A 20,904-nucleotide genomic window follows, 5' to 3' on the forward strand; every position below is an offset into this window, starting at 1 on the left:
GACCACCAACCGCGCGCTGCACATTGGGGGCCGTAGTCCCCTCTGCCGTCGACAGGCCGCGGTCAAGCCGGTGTTCGAACTACAGTTCCCAGAAGGCCATTCGACACATTTTCGCCCCCTCCACCTCCGACTGCGTTGCCCGCGGTAAAGTTGTAAATATTCCCTCCCCTCAGATTTTAAATTACCGGGGGGAAAAAAAGCAACACAAAGAGGAAGGGTGAAAAGGTTTAAGAAAAAGCAGCTGGGTGGAAGGCGATGACGAACACGCAAGGTGCTCCGGCGTCGGTGACGTCATCGCTTTCTGAGGGGTGCGGCGACGTCAGCACTTTGTGCGCTGTCAGTCCGCCGACGCCGCCGCGGTTGCTGAAGGATGGGCAAAGCCGAGTTCCTGACTCCCAAGGCGATCGCCAACCGCATTAAGTCGAAGGGGCTGCAGAAACTGCGATGGTACTGTCAGATGTGTCAGAAGCAGTGTCGGGACGAGGTGAGCGAACCAGAGTACGCGCAGTTCCTGCCTGGGTGCAGGATTCAGGGTCTCGCTGGTCCCCCAGCATCAAGAAGGAAGGCCTCCTTTGTCAGGGAAGCCATGATGCGGGGGAGCTGCTGCTGCTGCTGTTGGATAAGAGTTTAAATATCACACCACACCTGGAGTCTGACTCCAGGTTGGCATACAGAAAGTCTCTAACCTCACACCTTTTAATGCGTTGTCTGAGCTGAGATGTCACCTATGTGCTAATATATAGTGTTAAAATCGAGGTGTCACTTTTTAAAAAAAAATATAACCTTATGTTATCTCGAGAATGCGACTTGAAAGAAGCTCTGGGATTTGCATGTGAAGCAATCGAAACCTGCAATCCATTATGAAAGACTTAACAGCAATCTAGGTTTTTTTCTGATGAAGGGCTTTCGATTTTCCTGCTACTTGGATGCTGCCTGACCTGCTGGTGCTTTTCTAGCACCACTCTAATTTTAATTCTGATCTCCAGCATCTGCAATACTCGCTTTCGCCTAGCAATCTAGATTGGTTCAATTTCTCGTATCAGTTGCATGACATTGTGATTTTATAAATTCTGTGACTTGTGACCCTGCCCCTGTAGCTATCTGACGAAGGAACAGTGCTCCAAAAGCTAGTACTTACAAACAAAGCTGTTGGACAATAACCTGGTGAGGTGTGATTTTTAATTTTGTCCATTCCTGTCCAACACCGGCACCTCCTCAACATGATAAAGCCTCGAAGTTATCTTGTGACTTGAAATAAATTCTGAGATTCTTGCATCCCCATTTTAAATGATTAAAGACTTAACAGCCATCCATACTTGTCTAACACATTTCATCAACTGTATGATACTTTGATCTTTTATTATACATTCTGTGATCTGGAGAAACTGGTGTTGGGCTGGGGTGGACAAAGTTAAAAAGCACACAATGCCAGGTTATAGTCCTGCAGGTTTACCTGTGTCCCATGTATCCTGCTCAACTAGCTTCCTGACAAAGGAGCAGCGTTCCAAAAGCTTACACTTTCAAATAAACCTGTTGAACTGTAACCCGGTGTTGTGTGATTTTTAACTTTGTTGGGAAGGCCACTGTCATCCTCTGAGGAGAGCAAGGGGAAAATTACTGCAGATGCTGGAATCTTCCACAGTTAACAAATGCTGGAGATCACAGTGGGTCAGACTCATCTTGACTCAGAATGTGAGCTTCTGTCTCTTTCTCTCTCCCCATGGATGCTGTCTGACCTGCTGTGATCACTAGCATTTGTTGTTTTCAGAGTAAGGAAAAGGTTCTCTGTGCTTGAAACATTAACTCTGCTTTCTCTGTCTCACATGCACGCACAGATGTTGCCAGATCTGCTGAGTTAATCCAGCATTTTCTGTTAGTGTTTCAGAGAGTTTATTAGATTGGTTTCTTATACATGGGAATTGCACTGCTTCAAAAAATTGAAAGTCATTGAGTCATAGACATATACAGCATGGGAACAGAACCTTCGGTCCAACTCTCCGTGCTGACCATATATCCTATATAAATCTAGACCCATTTGCCAGCATATCCCTCTAAACCCTTCCTATTCATATACCTATGCAGATGCCTTTTAAATGTTGTAATTGGATCTGCCTCCATCACTTCCTCTGGCAGCTCATTCCATTGCATGAAAACGTTGCCCTTTATCCTTTTTATATCTTGACCCTCTCACCCTGAACCTTTGCCCTCTAGTTTTGGGCTTCTCCACCCTGGGGAAAAGACCTTGCCTATTTACCCTATCCATGCCCCTCATGATTTTATAAAATAGGGTAACCCCTCAGCCTCCGATACTCCAGGGAAAATAGCCCAAAAGGAGATAGAAACTCTGGAGAGGGTGAGGATTTATCCAAGAATTGCCAGGCTATACATATTGGGAATGACAAACAGATTGGATCTTTTATTTTCCTTGAAGAAAGAAGACCGATTAGGGGATCTCCATAGCGCCATAATAGATAGGAACAGGAGTAAGTCATTTAGCCCCTCGAGCCTCCTCTGCCATTTGTTAGGATCATGGCTGAGCCAACATTCCTCATAACCACGTGCCTGCATTTTCCATGTAACCCTTGATTCCTCTACTGGTCAAGAACCTATCTATCTCAGCCTTTACTAGATTCAAGGACTTTGCCCTCACTGTGCTCTGTGCCAAGGAGATCCAAAGATACACGACCCTCTGACAGAAGAAATTTCTCATGTCATGTCATAAATTGGTGTCTCTTTGGTCTGAGACTGTGCTTTCTGGGCGTAGAATCCATAGTGGTCTTTAAAATTACAGAGCATCTAGCCAGGAGTTGTTTATTATTGGTGCACTATATTTTTTTCTAAATGACAATTCAAATGTCTAAATTGAAAATATCTTTTATCAAAGTTGTGGCTAATTATGAATAATTATTGCAGATTAGGGTAGGGGAATTTGAAACTAGAGGACATATTTTTTCAGAGGGAAGCTTTGTCACACATAGGGTGGTTTGGCTGTGGAATGAACTGCAAGAAGAAGTGATAGATGCAGATATAGTTACAACATTTAAAATACATCTGGACAGGTTTATGAATAGGAAAGGTTTAAAAGAATATGGGCCAAACATGGGCAAATGGGACTAATTTAGTCTGGGGAAACTTGGTCAGCATCAATGAGTTGGACCAAAGGGTCTGTTTCTCTCCTGAGTGACTCTATGACTCGATTACACTCCGATCTGGAATGATGTGTAGAGACTTTGTTGGTAGAAGTACCTTAGCACATTCTGTCAAGGCTGGTAATATGTAATATGTTCTCAGTAGAAGTAGTGGAGATAAAAGTTTCAAAACCGGAAAGATGCCTTAGACTGATTGCTAGTGCTGAAAACCCACTTTCCCACAAGTAGAAGAAAAAACAATTTGTAACAGCATTATTCAAAAGTGTGATCTTAAAATTCTACATGGCTTGAGCATTACCGTAATTGTATTGAGTCCAGTTTTAATTCCTCATGATTCTTTTCGACAGAGGCGTTATAGACAGTAAATGACTGGATGACTGTTAGTTCTGTGGTTGAATAATTTCAAAAAGGAATCTGAAAATATCTATACAAATGCAAGGATTTATTTCATATTGTAAATCAGTACAGTATAAATGATGTGGAGATATTTCACTAGAAAGAAAGCAAAGAATTGGATAGCTAGGCTGTATTGTTTAGTGGTCATTTTTTCCCTGGAAAACTGTGGAATAAGAATATTGATATTATTTGTGTTGTCTTCCAGAATGGCTTCAAATGTCACTGCATGTCAGAATCTCACCAACGGCAGCTTCTGCTGGCATCAGAGAACCCACAGCAGTTCATGGACTACTTTTCAGAGTATGTATAGTTTGGCACCCTTTAAGAATTACTGCCAGATCTGCCCAACGTGATGTTAAGATTAGATTACTTACAGTGTGGAAACAGGCCCTTCAGCCCAACAAGTCCACACCGCCCCGCCGAAGCATAACCCACCCATACCCCTACATCTACATCTACATCTACATTTACCCCTTACCTAACACTACGGGCAATTTAGCATGGCCAATTCACCTGACCTGCACATCTTTGGACTGTGGGAGGAAACCGGAGCACCCGGAGGAAACCCACGCAGACACGGGGAGAACGTGCAAACTCCACACAGTCAGTCGCCTGAGGCTGTGAGGCAGCAGTGCTAACCACTGTGCCACCGTGCCGCCCACAGTGGAAGTACTGGGAGTTATAAATTTTGAATGATACATAATGCTTTGACTTGGAATAAGATTTCTTGCAACCTTTCCCCTTCTAGCTGTTTCCAATTTGGTTGTTCCTCAGTTTGAACAGATTTATTTTCTCCTGCTCCATTACAGTTCTGCAGAAGAATGTATTTGATACAAATTTGATTGATGAGGGAGTTGATGGGGGAGATGGGAAAATGGAGTTGAAGTTATAACCAGAACAAATCTTACCAAGTAGCAGAGTAGGCTTGAATGGTCTATCATGATTCTAATTTTTATATTCCTGTGTATTTCTCCCATCATTACCATAACCGTCATTTTGAAAACTGGGCTCTAAATATAATGAAATAATTTTTTAAAATATTTAGTATTCTTCTTATTATAGAATACCGCAACATGCAAAGAGGGCATCCAGTAATCAAGTCTGCTCTAGTTTGTGCCTCAAAATGAAGTTTCTTATTTGATCACATACTTATGTATGAAGGCCTAAAGTGAACGGGTAACTTGGGAAATAGTTTCACACTCAACTAAATGATATTACCTCAGTGCCTGCTTTTAGAGTGCTGTGACCCTAAACATCGCTGTTTAACTCAAAAGTTTAAAATGCTAGAAAATTAGACTACTCAAGGGACCAACATTTTCTCTAGGCTGCACAGCTGCATGCTCTCTAATATTCTCTAAATAAAGAAATAAAGATTGGCATGCTGATGCAGGTCATTGCGTTGACATTTGAAGTTGCTGTTGCATATTGATCTCGAAGGTCCATGCAGAAGAAACAAGTTAGAGGGATTGTTGTATGGGGCTATCTGAAATTTCAGGTTTAAAGTTCAAGAATGTAGCCTTTACACTGGTTTAATTTAAGCTATCACTGATGCTAAGCTGATCATTCAACACGAACCTGCTGCCTCAAAGTGATGTTAGAATCAAGGCAAAATAACCAAACTAATGTGATTTGTGTTGTAGCTATAGGACACATTGTGTCTTTGTTCAATTCACAAGTTACTTGAAGATAATGTAAATTGTTAGATGTTGGTTTCGTTTTAGAGATTGAGAGCCTGAAATTATTTTAACGGGCAAAGATGCAGGGGTGGGGGATGAAAGATGAAAATTTTTGTTTTACTCTAATTTATGTTTCTGAATGAATTGTCTGGAAGGCTGGTAGAAACTGATTTAATTGTATCTTTCAAAAAATAATTGGATCTCTACTTAAAACGAGAACATTTACTGGATTACAGAAGAAGAACAGGGAAAAATAATTTGGTAGCCTTTTCAGATGGCCAGCACAAGTATATTGGACCAAGTATTCTCTTTTGTGCTATAATTCAGTTCTATAACACGGCAGTGTTGACATTTTCACTGGATGGTAAATGCTGCCATTTCCTGGTGAAGTATTGCACACAATTCTTTGTTTTCCTCCAGGGAGTTTCGCAATGAATTTCTTGAACTTCTTAGAAGACGCTTTGGTGAGTTTCCGATTGTTTTTTTGCCATAAAAGTCTATTTGAATTGAATTTAGTTCATAGAGAGCTCACATTTTGGAGCATCACTGATAAATCTAACTAGTATTTCTTGCTGGTTTGCTTCTTCTTTTGTTGTAAATAAAAAATTATGACATTTGTACTGTTTCCCAGTGGTGCATCATTTGTCTCCAGAAAATAAGCACACAAGCTGCATGCTGACCTTTTTCAGTATGCCTGTTCATTCAACATTAATTGGCAATATATTAGCTCCTTACTGAAAGGTGATAAAAACTTTTCTCTTATTTCCATTTACAAACAAGCCAAGCTTTAGAAATGTGAAATAAGTAATATGCTGTTTCAAATAATCCTTTGTGTATGTAACTTGAATGTTTACATTCAGTGCCCAAGGTATCTGCTAATATGTAGGTCTGAGATTTTATAGATAATCTGCACATATTATCTGCTCAACAACAGTACTAAGTAAATGCCGAATAATGACATGGAGTGACTTCCTTTTGGATCTGACTTTTGTTTTCAACAGTACCTCTTGTATTAAAGAGTGTTTCATCTTTGGCTACCACCTCTGTTAACTCCACATAGGGAATTACATGGCTAGGTAGAGAACAAGCTACTACAAGTTTGCTGCCTGTGTCGGTGCCAGTATACCCAGTCTCATTTGTTTGGAGTTTTGCTTTAATTTTTGATCCTGGTACTAATCCAATATTAGCATAAATGTTGTTGTTACAACAATAGTAATTTCTTCTAGTAGTAAGATAATTGGACTTTCTTTTTCTAGGAACTAAACGTGTTCACAACAATGTTATCTACAATGAATACATCAGTCATAGAGAGCATGTTCATATGAATGCAACAATGTGGGAGACACTGACTGATTTCACCAAGTGGCTAGGCAGAGAAGGTGAGAAAGATCTGTTAGATTTTCATTCTTGAGTTAATCTTACCCCTCCCTTATATCTCCATTTTAAAAAAAAAGGTTTCCTGCATTGTTTTACAATTTGTGGTGTAAGGATCAAGTTTAATCAAATTCAAGCATCACTGAACACTGCATTACTCCGGCTGAAATCCTAGTTTGAAGAATCCTAGTTTGACACTATTGAGCTGTGATGAAGTAGTTCCCATCAGTCTTGCACCAAGACGATGATTAAATGGGCAGTTTGAGATCCATGTCCTTTAAATTACTGTTCAGTCAACTGTAATTATCAAATGTGAGTATACACAAATTAATCTCAATAGCTTTTTTGCATTGCAAGTGTTTTGCGTTCCAATTTCAGGTTACTGCAAAGTGGATGAAACTCCAAAGGGCTGGTACATTCAATACATTGATCGTGATCCAGAAACTATTTGTAGACAACAGGAGCTAGAGAAAAAAAAGAAGCAGGAGCTGGATGATGAGGAAAGAAATTCCAAGTTTATTGAAGAACTAGTTAGGAGAGGAAAAGAAGGAAAAGAAGAGGTAAAACATTGATTTGTATTGAGGAATTTATTATATATCAGTTTGTGGTGCGCCTCTGTATCACCTGTTCCAAACTTTCCAGCTGATTGTTTGTTTGTTTGTTTGTTTGTCATGGTTTCTTCCATCCCTGAATTACAGCTCACAAGTATTGTGCTCCTATTCCCCTTGCTACCCTCAAAAATATTATGCACAAACCCTGGATAAACTACTTAATAAATGCAGACAGCAGCTGTTGTTCCTGGAGCATGGATGTCGGCTCTATAGCTATCATTGTATTGCATGATCATTGCCCAGTATCAACTTAACATTTCCAAATCCAAGATCATCTGTTTCAATTCCACGTGTTAACTCTGCCGATGTCTCCATGCTCCTCCAAAATCTATCTCCCTTCGCATTAGGACGTAATGGCTGGTAATCTTACAGTTCTGCTTAACCATGACCTTGGTTGACAAGCTGTTATTCTATCGTCACTGAGATCATTTTATTTTCATCTTGGCAGTATGATCCACCTCTGCCTCTATCTACAACTCAAACCTTTATCTCTCCATTTATCTATTTTGGCTTGTTTCTTGAAAACTGACTTTCCCCATGTGCTGCTTGCCAGCCTCTTGAGCTAGACTCTCCATCAGTTCCAACTTGTTTAAAATTTGACCACCCACACTTTATTCCACAATGACTCTAACCTCTATGATTCTCATTAGCTTTTTGTCACCTCGCAATGCAAAGAATTCAAAGTGCATACTTTCTGTTACAAAAACCTCTTTTCCCCATTATATATACACAGCTTTGTAGCCTTTCAATTGGGTCCAGCCTTCTCTGTTCACTTTTTCTTTCTGCAGTGTGAGTGGCAGAGCCTTCAACTGTTTTGGCGCAATCTAATTTTTTTTCCCTGAAAATAAGTGAATTGTAGCTTCTGAAAATGACTGAAACTTTCTTTCTATAGAAATATTTTCACTTAAATCCATTTATGTTCTTTGTCTTATTAGTGATTAATAATTTTAATGAAAATTTGACTTTGCTATGCCATCAGAAAAAATACACTCCACGCTACGTAGAAAAAGCATTGGATTTTCAGAGACAGTCTGTATTTTGAGAAACTAATCAACGACTAAAAGAGCTATTGGTATTTTTGGCAACTGACAGTAACCATAGCTCACAATATACTCTGCCCCAGTTTTCTCTCTCTTTTTCACACTTGGTCCTCTTTTTCTCTGAAGTTTATGATTTACCAATGAGCTGAATGGTCTTCATCTGTACTAATCTTGTAACTGCCTCTTTTCAATCAGATAAGCAAACAAACCATTCAATCAATCAGTTAATTATTTAATGTAGCAGCAAAGTGAACAATATATTTTGTGGGGAAAGATGTGCCTGCAGTTTAAGATGTATAAGTATTTTTTTAGTTCAAGAATCTTTATGTTGCTTTGAAACAATGTAACTGCAACAGGGTGATTCCAGTTATATATGGGTGCAGTTTTGTAGCTAAAACATTCCGATAGTTCGCAATTGCCTCTTGAGTTGATTATTCTGCTGCTGTCCTTGTACCTTATTTGTACCAAGCCCTGTTCGCTCATCACCCGTGTGCTCACTTATCTAAGCTGGTTTTCAGCCACTGATGCCTGAGTTTGAAAATTCTCATCCTTAGTTTCAAATCACCTGGCAATATCGCCGCTATCTGTTTAATTCCTCTAATCCTCCAGTTAGCTGTGCCCTGTCACTTCTGGCCTTTTGTTCGATTTTCACCATTTGCCATTGAGAGCTGTACTTGCACCTAGATCTAGGCTCTGATCTCTCTACACTTCCCCTTTAAGACCTTGCTGAAAACTTACTAGAGTCATAGAGATGTACAGCATAGAAACAGACCCTTAGGTCCAACCCGTCCGTGCCAAACAGATATCCCAACCCAATCTAGTCTCACCTGCCAGCACCCGGCCCATATCCCTCCAAACCCTTCCTATTCATATACCCATCCAAATGCCTCTTAAATGTTGCAATTGTACCAGCCTCCACCACTTCCTCTGGCAGCTCATTCCATACACATACCACCCTCTGTGTGAAAAGCTGCCCCGTAGGTCTCTTTTATATCTTTCCCCTCTCACCCTAAACTTATGCCCTCTAGTTCTGGACTCCCAGACCCCAGGGAAAAGACTTTGTCTATTTACCTATCCAGGAGCCTCATAATTTTGTAAACCTCTACAGGGTCACCCTTCAGCCTCTGACGCTCCAGGGAAAACAGCCCCAGCCTATTCAGCCTCTCCCTATAGCTCAAATCCTCCAACTCTGGCAACATCCTTGTAAATCTTTTCTAAACCCTTTCAAGTTTCACAACATTTTTCCGATAGGAAGGAGACCAGAATTGCACGCAATGTTCCAACAGTAGCCTAACCAATGCCCTGTACAGCTGCAACATGACCTCCCAACTCCTGTACTCAGTACTCTGACCAATAAATGAAAGCATACCAAAGGCCGCCTTCACTATCCTATCTAACTGCAACTCCACTTTCAAGGAGCTATGAACCTGCACTCCAAGGTCTCTTTGTTCAGCAACACTCCCTGGGACCTTCCCATTAAGTGTATACGTCCTGCTAAGACTATTTGTCAAAATTTTGCTCATCTGTTTTAAAAACCTCGTTATGTGACAAATTGTTTTTGATAACACTCCTGTGAAGCACTTCAAAACATTTAATTCTCTGAAAGGTGCTATATAATTGAAAGTTCTTAAAATAAATATGTTTACGTATTTAATCTTTTAGGACATTCCAGTTTTTACAGAATTGAAAAGAGAAAATGAGGAAGAAAAAGGTATGTCTGAAGTGAATGAGTAATGTGTTTGTCCTCCTAACTTGGCCAGAACATTGCAGTGCATTCTGTCTATTGCATATCACTTAACCGCTTTTCAGTCCCCATCAAAAATCTTATTTCTTGTGAAAAAGCAGGAAATGTTCTGACAATACTTTGCTCCGAGTAACCGAATGTCTATGTAATCCTTGAAGTTTGTACTAGGGAATTAGCCTTGGTGCCTATTCTCCGTTCATGTGTTGAATCCCAGTAATGGTATTCCAAATGTCACCCTCTCTAATATTTGCTAACTAATTGCACGAATAACATTTCAGACCATTCATATGATTGAATTCATTGTGAATTAATTTCTTTTTTTTTAGCAAATTATTACTCTTGTTCTATTTCCTCCCTTGTTCTTCTTTTTTCAAGTAAATTTCATATCTACCTGTTCTGAAATGCTATGAAACAACTCTGGAGCAGGTGTGACTTGAACCCAGGCCTTCTTGCTTAGAGATAGGGAAATTACGGCTATACCACTTCCTGCTCCTGTTATCATACTTATAGGATATATGTATGTGTATTTATGTCCAGAATTGTTCTTACACAAATGAAAGTTTTTTTAAAAATCCCACTACTAACTCACCTGTGGTCCCTTGATGAATCTTGAAAGTCGTACTTGGACCACTTGTAACCTATTAACAGTTTCTTATATATCTGTGAACAAATTTTGCTCCTTAAAACCTTGACCATACTTTTGATCGTCTGTCTAGCATCTTGCATAGCTTGATGTCAGATTTTGTTTGGAACTCCGATGAAGTACCTTGGGGTGCTTTACAATGTTAAAGATGCTAGATCACTGCAAGTTCTTTATTTGCATGACCACTGACAGCACTTAGAAATGAGAAGCTATGATGTACTATCAATGCACATGAGTTAAGCAATGGTAAAAACACTTCAGAAGCAGGTACCAAACATTCTGTGCTAAAAGTTTGTGAGATGATTTGTAGCTCGGCTGCTCGTTGTTGTGGTTCTGTTCGCCGAGCTGGGAATTTGTGTTGCAGACGTTTCATCCCCTGTCTAGGTGACATCCTCAGTGCTTGGGAGACTCCTGTGAAGCGCTTCTGTGATCTTTCCTCCGGCATTTGTAATGGTTTGAATCTGCTGCTTCCGGTCAGCTGGAATGGACAACCGGAAGCGGCAGATTCAAACCACTACAAATGGTGGAGGAAGGATCACAGAAGGGTTTCACAGGAGGCTCCCAAGCACTGAGGATGTCACCTCGACAGGGGATGAAACGTCTGCAACACAAATTCCTAGCTCGGCGAACAGAACCACAACATTCTATGCTAAAGATAAGTTAAAACTGGAACTTTCGTCTAATAATCTTTCAGTATGTATCTTTCATCGTATTGGCAGTTTCTGAGGCTATGATTGAGCTATTCCTGAATATTTCCTTTCTTGATTGTAGCATTCTCAGATTTTGGGATTTTAGTTATCAACTGATAATTTGTGATTATATTACTTCCTCCCACCCAACTCATTAGTACATACATAATTACAGAAACAATTACACCTTAAATATAACCAGAGGAGCTGATTTACTTTACTTTAGGATTTGCCTTTAGATGTCTACATCACTTATTTTGTTTGAAATGTTTCAGCACTGTTGTTGTTCTCAATCCTGTTCTAATAATTTTAGTATTTTTTTCTAATTTATGTTTTCATGACTACAGTTGGAAAGATAGATTAAATGTGGAAACTGCTCATTTTTTAAGATGCTTTTGAAGTTATACTCTTTTAAGTAGAAGAGTAGATTCCATCGAAAGATTCAAACTATATATTTCTAACACTTGTAAACTATTGACAATCAACATAAATGTCTTGATCTATTTCTTTTGTTTATAGTTGCCTTTAACTTAAACAAAGGACAAAGTGCATCAGCTACAGCAGCTCCTAAATCTAGGTAAGAAATCTATCTTGCTGTTATCTTACAAGTTAAGAACACATTCCTTGAAAACCTATTAGAAAATGTTTCGATTTTTCTTAATATAGTTCTGATTTGGCTGATAACTGAGAAAGTAAATACGTTTTGCAAAAGAAATTGTAGCTAAGATTAATTTTTTAGGGTCATTTTGTTTTTGATTTCTTAAAAGCATTCAATTGCATTCTTTGTCTTTTCTAAAATGTCATCTTTCTTTGAATAGGACAGCTGATTTTCACAATTTTTCTTTCACTCTTACTTGTTCAGGCTACTAGGCAGCCTGTAGAACAGTATTTCCAAGGCAGACAATAGCCACAGGAGCTATCCATAGTTATTCAGTTCAATTTTTGTGTGCTATTCCTCCTCCTTGTCCTCTGCCTCTCTACCCAGCCCACTGTGTGAGCATGTCATTAATGATGTAACTGCTCTAATGCTTCTAGTCAAGAGACATTCTAGTAGCAGAGCAGCCCAGTCATTACAACTTCCATTTGGTCTTTTGTAAATGATGACTGTTGCCTCATCAATGCTTGACTTCCTTTTTATCTTTGAATAATTGACCATCATATGAACTCCTAAGAGCCTAAGCTAAATATAATTATGTAAACTCATTTGGTTCCACTTTTTTGAATTGGAAATGTGGAGTAGTTGTTCAGATTGTGAGTACAGTTGAGAGAAAGAAGGGTTCTATCAATGCCTACAACTTGTGGAATAGGAACATATGGTTCAGAGTAGGCTATTCAGCCCTCTCTCCAGCTCCACCATTTTAGATCATGACGGATCATCTACCTCAGTGATGTATTCACATGCTATCCCCAAATTCTGTGATGTCATTTGTAACTAGAAATCTGTAAATCTTTTGTCTTGAGCATATTTAATGACTGCGTTTCCACAGCCTTCTGGTGTAGAGAATTCTGAAAATTCGCCACCTTATGAACCTTTTTTCAATTATTGCATGTTCTTCATGTTCAACTGAATGCATACAGAAATGACAAATATTTGCTCTGATTGTAAAGAAGAATCCACTAACTTTATTCTGTCTGAATGCAATATGTTCTGCAGCATAAAAAAAGTTTGCTTAGCTTTGAGAAAAGAAGTCAGGGATGCTGAATTCAGCCAATTAACTACAAAAGAATTTGTAAACCATATCTTGTGTGTTTTTCAGTACGCTGGGACCAAGTCCATTGCAAACAATAGCTTCAGTAAAACGAAAGGAACCGGGCCATACATCTTCAGATACAAAGGACAAGAAGAAGAAATCTGCACTAGATGAGATTATGGAGGTATATTACTGCAGTGATGACTAGCCAGTAGTTGATCCTGTGGTTTTCAATGTTTGTTTAATTAAGAGTAAAGATGTCTGGCTCTGTTGTAGCCCATTATTCCTAAATTTAAATGCTTCATCATTGCTGGCCATGTCTCAAATTGCCTGGATCCTATATGCTGCGCTTTCCTTCTGAAACTTTTCCACATCTTTGTCATTTGCAGAACTTATGAAAACGCTTTGACCAAGCTGTTGATCATCTGCTTTAGTATCTCTGTGACTTGGTGTTGTATGATCCCAGCTTATGTTCATAATGGATAAGACAAATTCCAGAGTGGAACCTAATGTGTTAGATTCTCACTTCCTTTGTTTTTAACAGTGGAGGTCTTTTTTTTAATTCATGGAATGTGGGAGTTGCTGGAACTCAGACAGAATTTATAGTCCATCTTTACTTGGTTTTGAGATGTTGCCCTTGAACCGCAGTTATCCATTAGTATAAGTCCAGTTACTGAACACATTTACAAGGCTACCAGTGTATTGGTACACAAAGAATGAAGTGTTTATTAAACAAGAGAACACTTGACTGATATTACATTATAAATAAAAATAATATTGCAAAGATTTTATTACAAACATCAGGATAAAAATTCAAATTCAAACGATTGCTTTTATCCCAGTGTGACGATGCTGCCCTTTTAACAAGGTTATTTTGTCCTTCGTTTTTTCCAATAGGGGTTGTAAAGGTGGAGGTGCCGATATGTCTGGAAATGGCTACTTTAAACAATGGCAGGGGAGTGGCTAGTTGTCTCAGTTCAGATTTTTTTCTAGCTTGGTCTGATTTCGTTGGCAGTCAGAAATTGCTGGTAGCAGGGAAGCTGCTACTGTGAAAAAAGATTCCATGCTTAACACGTTTCCTGCCCGACTCTTCTCTCTGCAATCTCTCCTGTCTGTAAGAACCTGAGTTTGAATTTGCTATTTGCCAAGGGGTGTGTGTTTGAGATGATGCGGGTATTGGAACAGCTCCTTCGTTAAGTTACAATTTCAATTTGGTTGGGTTTTCAAATAATTAAGTTATTCTAAAATTTGTTTTCTTCTGTTCATGTGTCAACCGTAGTGTGTAAATAAATTGTTTTGTTTAAAGCCAAATGGTTTGACCAACTACATCACTCCTGGAATATCTACTGTACATCTGCCTTTAAAATAAGAAAAGTTAGAGTCTGGGCAACTGTCTTAAAGTGTTTTGATGGGATCTGGCTTGGTCCATTACACCAGCAATACCCTAATACTCAGTGAAGAGTTAGCATTATCTCCATGGTAAGGCTTCTCGTTCAGGCTGACATGGCTGTAACCAGTTTCCTTCTGGTAAAGTTTTGTGCATTCACAGGATGCTTTTCTTCCTCAGCTTGTACCTCTCCTGTAGACACCTTAAACGAACTGCATTCTAAACTTTAACTTTAGAACAAACATGAGGTTCTAAAACAGCTTCCAGCAGTTTTCCTGCCAGGTTTCTGAGAGTCATAGTCATACAACACAGATACAGACCTTTCGGTCCAAACAGTCCATACTGACGGAACACTTCGGCCTCCACTACCTAATACTTGCAGAGAGCCTGACTGAATTTCTGGATTGTTCTCTCTCTGTCGTTGGACCCACAATGCTAAAAACGAAACCACAATTTTCTTCCCTTTACCTTTTTTGAATGCACTGAACTGTTCACCTCAGAGGCTTAATGGCTCAATAAAATGGATGTAAACAAAACTACCCTGTCGACCCCCTCGCACCAAGCTTCTGAATGAAACTGTTAAAGTTGACTTTCCTTCTTAACACACAATACAAGACTTGAATTCAACTTAAGTTATACATTTTATTAGTGTCAAATGTTTGTTTGGCAACATTTGTAAAGCAGCTTGGGTTTGAAATGGTGCTGTTTTATTGGTGGCATAATGACAGAGATCCGCTCCACTTGATTAGTTGGCAGTAAAGAGGCGGGAATGTCATTGCAGTCTTAAAACAAAGTCATTCACTGTTGTCTGCAGGCTGGACCTAGGTGAGTAGGTATCAGTTGAATGTAGAAGAAATTAATGGGTCAGAGGAAAGCTCATTGATTAATGTTTTGTAAAGGTTCTGCAATGGGGCTTCTAACACTACAGTTTTTGGCACAGTGCCTCAAAAAAGTGACTTGGTGATAGCACTTCCAGTACTATGATGTTGAGGAGGAGAAACCAGGGAATATTGGGCATTCGAGCAGAGAAGGCTAAGAGACAACCTGATTGAGATATATAAGATTATTAAGTGCATGGACATGGCAGACAGAAAGCAACTGTTCCCCTTAGTTGAAGCGTTTGTAACAAGACGGAAACATTTTAATATGAAAGGTAGGGGTTTAGAACCCCTTTCTTCACCCAAAGGTGGGGTGGGGGTGGAGGTGGTGGTGATGGTTCTAAACTGTCCTGCCTAGGAGGTAGTTGAGGCAGAAAACCTTAAACTTTGTAAGACGTGTATGGATGAGCACTTGAAATGTCATTAAAATTCAAGGCCATGGAATGCATGCAGATTTAGAGTAGTTTTGTCAACGTAGACCTGTTGGGCCAGTGGGCCTCTTGTGTTCCATATGATTCCATGAATACTTGAAACTCAAGTTTAAGGTAAAAACCAAAAGACAAATGCTGTAAATCAAAGACAAAAACGGAAATTCCTTGAAAAGCTCAGCAGGTCTGGCAGCATCTGTGGCGAGAAATCAGAATTGATGTTTCAGGTTGAGTGACCCTTCCTCAGAGCTCCAGTTGCCCCCAGGTATTGTATAATACCTCAACGATTTATTTCCTTTCACTTCATTTATGACTTTGTTTCGCTGCTTTTGTCAAAGGCTGCTAACAACATGGAATATCTTTTTAAACCTTTCAAAAGCTAGTCAGAATGTTTGTCTTCTACGGCTACTTACCTTGCAGTGACCATATCCCCGTTGTTTTCAGCAACACTGTAAATTTTCCAGTTCTGTTCTCTCAGCCTAACAACCTTCGTGAGCTTAAATAAAAACCGAAAGAACTGCAGATGCTGTAAATCAGAAACAAAAGCAGAAGTTGCTGGGAAAAGTCCAGCAGGTCTGGCAACATCCGTGAAGAAAAATCAAAGTTATACATTCAGGTCCAGTGTCCCTTCCTCAGAACTAATGGTAGCTTTCTGAGCTTTCTGCATAAGAACTGTACAGGAAGCTGCAAATGAATATGATGGTCCATTTCATGTGAGCCACTCACTTGTTAAAAATTAATCTACACTTATGCCTCCCCAGCTTGCTGTATTTTTCATTTAGCAGATGGGTTTAAGAAGTAGAGTGAATTTTTAATTTTGGATTATGATTTTGAAAGTAGAGTAATTATTTTGAATATCTTCTTTGTTTAGTTTGAAGAACAGAAAAAGAGAAGCCTTAGAAAAGACTACTGGCTTCACACTGTAAGTTCAGAAAGTAATTGTTGTGCTTACATGCAATACTCTGTACAGTTACTGATTTGTCTGACATACTCTGTGTCTCTGAACAGTTTTGTTTTTGTCATTCTTGTGTGATATTATAGACATAGTTGCTTACAGAAGAACTTGGCTGCAGCCCAGTTCTCTTTTGTCCAAGACAAGTAATTTGCACGGAAAGATAAACTTGCTAAATGCTATCCTCCAAACACTTGTGAAAATATAACAGTGTCATTCAGTGAAAATGGATTTCAACTTATCAATTTATGATAAAACAGTGTTGTCAATTTTTGTTAGTAAAATTTAAGTATATCTGGGTCTCCATTCCTGGACTACTTGCCTGTGGAATCTTCCCCAAACTGGGATTCGATTATCTTTATTTGATAAATTGAAATATTCAGAAGCCTGGCCCAAAGCTGCAATGGAAAGTAGCCAGTTAAAGTTTTTTTGATTAGAATTGTTAGCTCTAGAGACTTTTTTTTTTGATCGAATTGTTAAGTCTAGAGACTTTATTTTCCTCTCTATTGTTGTGTAGTGCTTTACCTTTAGTTACTAACTGAGAGTGAAATCTGTTCATTCTGTTAAAATTCACAATGAAGAGAGTGTGGCTCATAACTCTCAGCTGTAATGCTGAGAATAGCCCTTAAGCAGTTTGTTGTATGGAATTGTGGATTTCTATGCAAATGTTATTGAATGTTAACTAAAAACAAAGTGCTGGAAATACTCTCTGACGTGCTGAGTATCAGTGAAGAGAGACAGAGTTAACCTCAGTGATCTTTTTTTATCACAACTAAAGTAAGAGAAATTGAGTTTTAAAGCCAACTAAGGGCCCAGTCCGCGATGAGGAAGAGGACAGGTGAGATTAAGTAACAAAACATTTCATGATACAACACAGCGGTAATAGTTACAGTACAGAAACAAAGGCTGTGTCCAGATGAGTGAATTGTTCCAATACACATAACTGAATGCAACAGAGACAAAAATAGTTATCCATTTTTAGTTATCCATTTCAAACGCAAATGTTCAAGAAAGTTTTCCTCGATTAAACTTCTGTAATCTTTTGATTTGTTATAAACACTGAGAGGAAGTATAAATCGAAGATGCTGGATAAATTCCGATCTAGGCAAGAAAAACAGTAACAGTTCGATCAATAATATTTCATCAGAATTGCTGTTTCCTCAGATCTGATTTGCTCTATGTTGCCAGCATTTTCTGTTTTTTTTCAGATTTTCAGTATCTGGAGAATTTTGTTTCTATGAAGATATTGAGGTAGCTCTATATTGTACTGCTTGCCTAAATATGGCAGAAGCCTATCCTAGAAAAATAATACCCCAAGCTCTTTGTCCACGGTCTGCCCATGTGTTAAAATGAACATGTTGCAGGAACTCTTTAATAATTCAATTTGATTTTTTTTCCATCTGATTAGGGAATAGTTGTTAAATTGATAACCAAGAAACTTGGTGAAAAATATTACAAGAAGAAAGCAGTGATCAAGGTAAGAAAGTGTATATTTTGTGAAACCTAAATACAGTTAATCTGTAAACTGTGGTACGTGTGCTGTAGAACCCCAGTTATTTGCTGCTAGCATTCTATCAGATGAATAATGAAAACTGGCAAATAATTCAGCCTCCCAGGTGCATTGCTGACAGCTGTAAAGGTCTTTGATCTATTTGGGTCACCTAATTAAGTTGTTATTGTTGTGGATAAGACTTTTTTACTTGTTAGAGAAATAAATGACCCTGTTAACCATCTAATGTGAAGCTAAATTTTTGAGCTGCAGCAATAAATCTTACAGGAAATTGAATTTCCAGGTAAAAGCTATCCTGCTAGATCAGAACAGCTGAACAATCATTGGAAGAACTGAATTGCATATTACCTTGTCTGAGCAACAGCACACACACACACGAAAAATGTACTACTATGATACTTGACTAAATAAGGCTTGAAATGATTTCTTGCTGTTTTCAGGAATTTGGGTGTGCTCATGGTTGTTCTTACAGCATCACTAAAGTGAAGTGCTGAGGGAGTGCTGTGCTGTGCTGTCACTGCTGCTGTTTATCAGATGGGCCATTAAACAGGAGCCTGGTCTGCTTCCTCAGGATTGAATGCAAAAGATAACCTGGTGGTATTTGGAGATGAGCAGGAAGTTCTCCTGGTGTCCTTGCCAATGTTGATATTTCAACTAACATTGAAAGCCATTGTTCCGATCACTTAATTTTCTGCTATTTGTAGGAGATGCTAGATAAATGCAAATCTTCCTTATATTCAGCTACCTGAAAAAAATTGCACTAATAGAGTACAATTCAACTCTCATTACAGGATGTGCAAGAAAAGTACACTGCCATTATTAAAATGATTGATTCTGGAGACAAACTGAAAGTTGACCAGACTCATTTGGAGACTGTCATTCCAGCTCCTGGTAATTTCCACCTTTTCTTTATTAACTGATGTATTTGTACTGAAGGTTTGTTAGTAGTTATAGAAATCTGGTTATTATTCATGTTAGTTGAAATATAATGATCAAATCCTTCCTATTTTAGGTAAGAAGCTGTTGGTGGTGAATGGTGGTTACCGAGGAAATGAAGCTGTTTTGGATTCTATAAATGAGAAAAACTTCAGTGCTACAATAATCATAGAATCTGTAAGTACATATTTTCCTGCCTTGGGAAAGGCCTTGACTGTCACTTATCCCTTAAATAAATTGTGTATCTACTAACTTGTTTACCTAACTACTTAACTATTAATGTGCGAAGACCTTGATTCTTGCCTATGCTAGGATAATAACTGGTGTAGGAGCAGTGAAACTAATTTTAAAAGTTGCACTGATTTTGGAATCCAAGGTCACCAAGTTGCTCCCTTTTAATTTTGCAGTTAATATCATGCTTTATTTTAAAATGTTTCAATGATTCTTCGTAACATGTGGAATTTTCTTCTGATTGTACTGAATGTGGACAGCACACTGGCTCAGTGGTTAGCACTGCTGCCTCACTGCACTGGAGACCCAGATTCAGTTCCAGTCTCAGGCAATTGTATGGAGTTTGCGCATTCTCCCGTGTCTGCATGGGCTTCCACTAGGTTCTTAGGTTTCCTCCCATATTTCAGAGGTGTGCAGGTGAGGTGGATTGGTCATGGTAAATTGCCCCGTAGTGTTTAGGGCATTGGAGACGAGGTGGGTTAGTCATCATTACAGGGATAGGGTGGGATACTCATTAGAGGGTCAGTGCAGACTTGATGGGCCAAGTGGTCTCTTCCTTCACTGTGGGGATTCTGACTAGGCATAAAGTCTTGGGATGAGAAGTGGAAAGCCTCTGTCTGTTTTTTGAGTTAGATGGGGTTTTAATAGATTAGACTTGAATTTTCTGATGTACTGGGGACATTACTTCTATGTTTAGTGATTAATCATTGTTTCTTTATAGGGACCTCTGCAAGGGCGGAAGGTTGAAGGTGTGCAGTATGAAGATATTTCAAAGTTGGCATAAGCAGTGTTAACCGTCGACTTAATAGTTCAAAGCATCATGTTGGTGTCCACTGATTTTTTTTTTAAAATTGCAAACTCTACTGTGTCAGGGTTTTTCATTTCTAACATTTTGAATGCTTCTACCCAGCTCCTGCAAGAATGTAATTCGTACTTTTTTTGGTTTGAACTTTCATTCTTGCAATGGAACGTTGTATGTGTAATAACTCTTGTTTAATATAATTACTGGATGTATGCCTGTTTAAAAGCTTTGTGTTGCAGTTTGAAGGTTTGAGTGTGATCGTCATTGTTAAAGAATATATTTGAACAAAAAACAAATAAAGCTTTATTTTAATTTCTTAAATATTTGTAGTTATTTTGTAGTTATAACATCAAACCTAGAAATGTATGATGTTTAATTTTCTTGATTGTATATTCTGATATCAAACATGATTATTTTGTTATAACTTATAATGTAGTATTCTTATACTTTTAGTTTCATTTAGTATTTGTTGGTTTTTGTTAACTTTAGCCTCCAAGTAAACAATTGTTCCCAGCAGCAACATCCAGCTCTCAAGTAGAAATAGTGTTTTCATTGTATGTCAAAAAATAATTACCAGATAAGTATTTATCCATAGGTCCTTTTTGTTCCAGGCTCACACATACAATCATTGACCAAATCGCAAGTTGTTGACCTTGCATCTACTTTTTTTTTGGGATGTCAAAAATAAAATGGGTAGGACAGTGTTCCTTAGAATTAAATAAAAACAAAACAATTCTGGAGAAAGACAGCACTTCTTCCAGCATCTA

General features: G+C 38.6%; 1 protein-coding gene across 1 annotated transcript; it reads left to right on the forward strand.

Moving 5' to 3' along the window:
• The first annotated feature begins 320 nt into the window (after nt 1–320).
• On the forward strand, nt 321–20,458 carry kin (Kin17 DNA and RNA binding protein). Its single transcript, XM_072563001.1, has 13 exons — nt 321–484; nt 3,751–3,845; nt 5,642–5,685; nt 6,478–6,600; nt 6,974–7,155; nt 9,909–9,957; nt 11,842–11,899; nt 13,080–13,197; nt 16,578–16,628; nt 18,067–18,135; nt 18,960–19,059; nt 19,181–19,281; nt 20,057–20,458. Exons 1-13 carry the CDS (start codon nt 371–373, stop codon nt 20,117–20,119), a joined length of 1,167 nt encoding a protein of 388 aa, XP_072419102.1. The 5' UTR covers nt 321–370; the 3' UTR covers nt 20,120–20,458.
• The last annotated feature ends 446 nt before the right edge of the window (nt 20,459–20,904 follow it).

This window comes from Chiloscyllium punctatum, chromosome 44, assembly GCF_047496795.1.
Source record: "Chiloscyllium punctatum isolate Juve2018m chromosome 44, sChiPun1.3, whole genome shotgun sequence".
Classification (NCBI taxonomy): Eukaryota; Metazoa; Chordata; class Chondrichthyes; order Orectolobiformes; family Hemiscylliidae; genus Chiloscyllium; species Chiloscyllium punctatum.

Coding starts and splice junctions, on each gene's coding strand:
- kin (XM_072563001.1), top strand. CDS start 371: ATGGGCAAAGCCGAGTTCCTGACTCCCAAGGCGATCGCCAACCGCATT. Junction 9,958..11,841: donor AGAAAATGAGGAAGAAAAAG/GTATGTCTGAAG, acceptor TTTTGTTTATAG/TTGCCTTTAACTTAAACAAA. Junction 19,060..19,180: donor GACTGTCATTCCAGCTCCTG/GTAATTTCCACC, acceptor TTCCTATTTTAG/GTAAGAAGCTGTTGGTGGTG.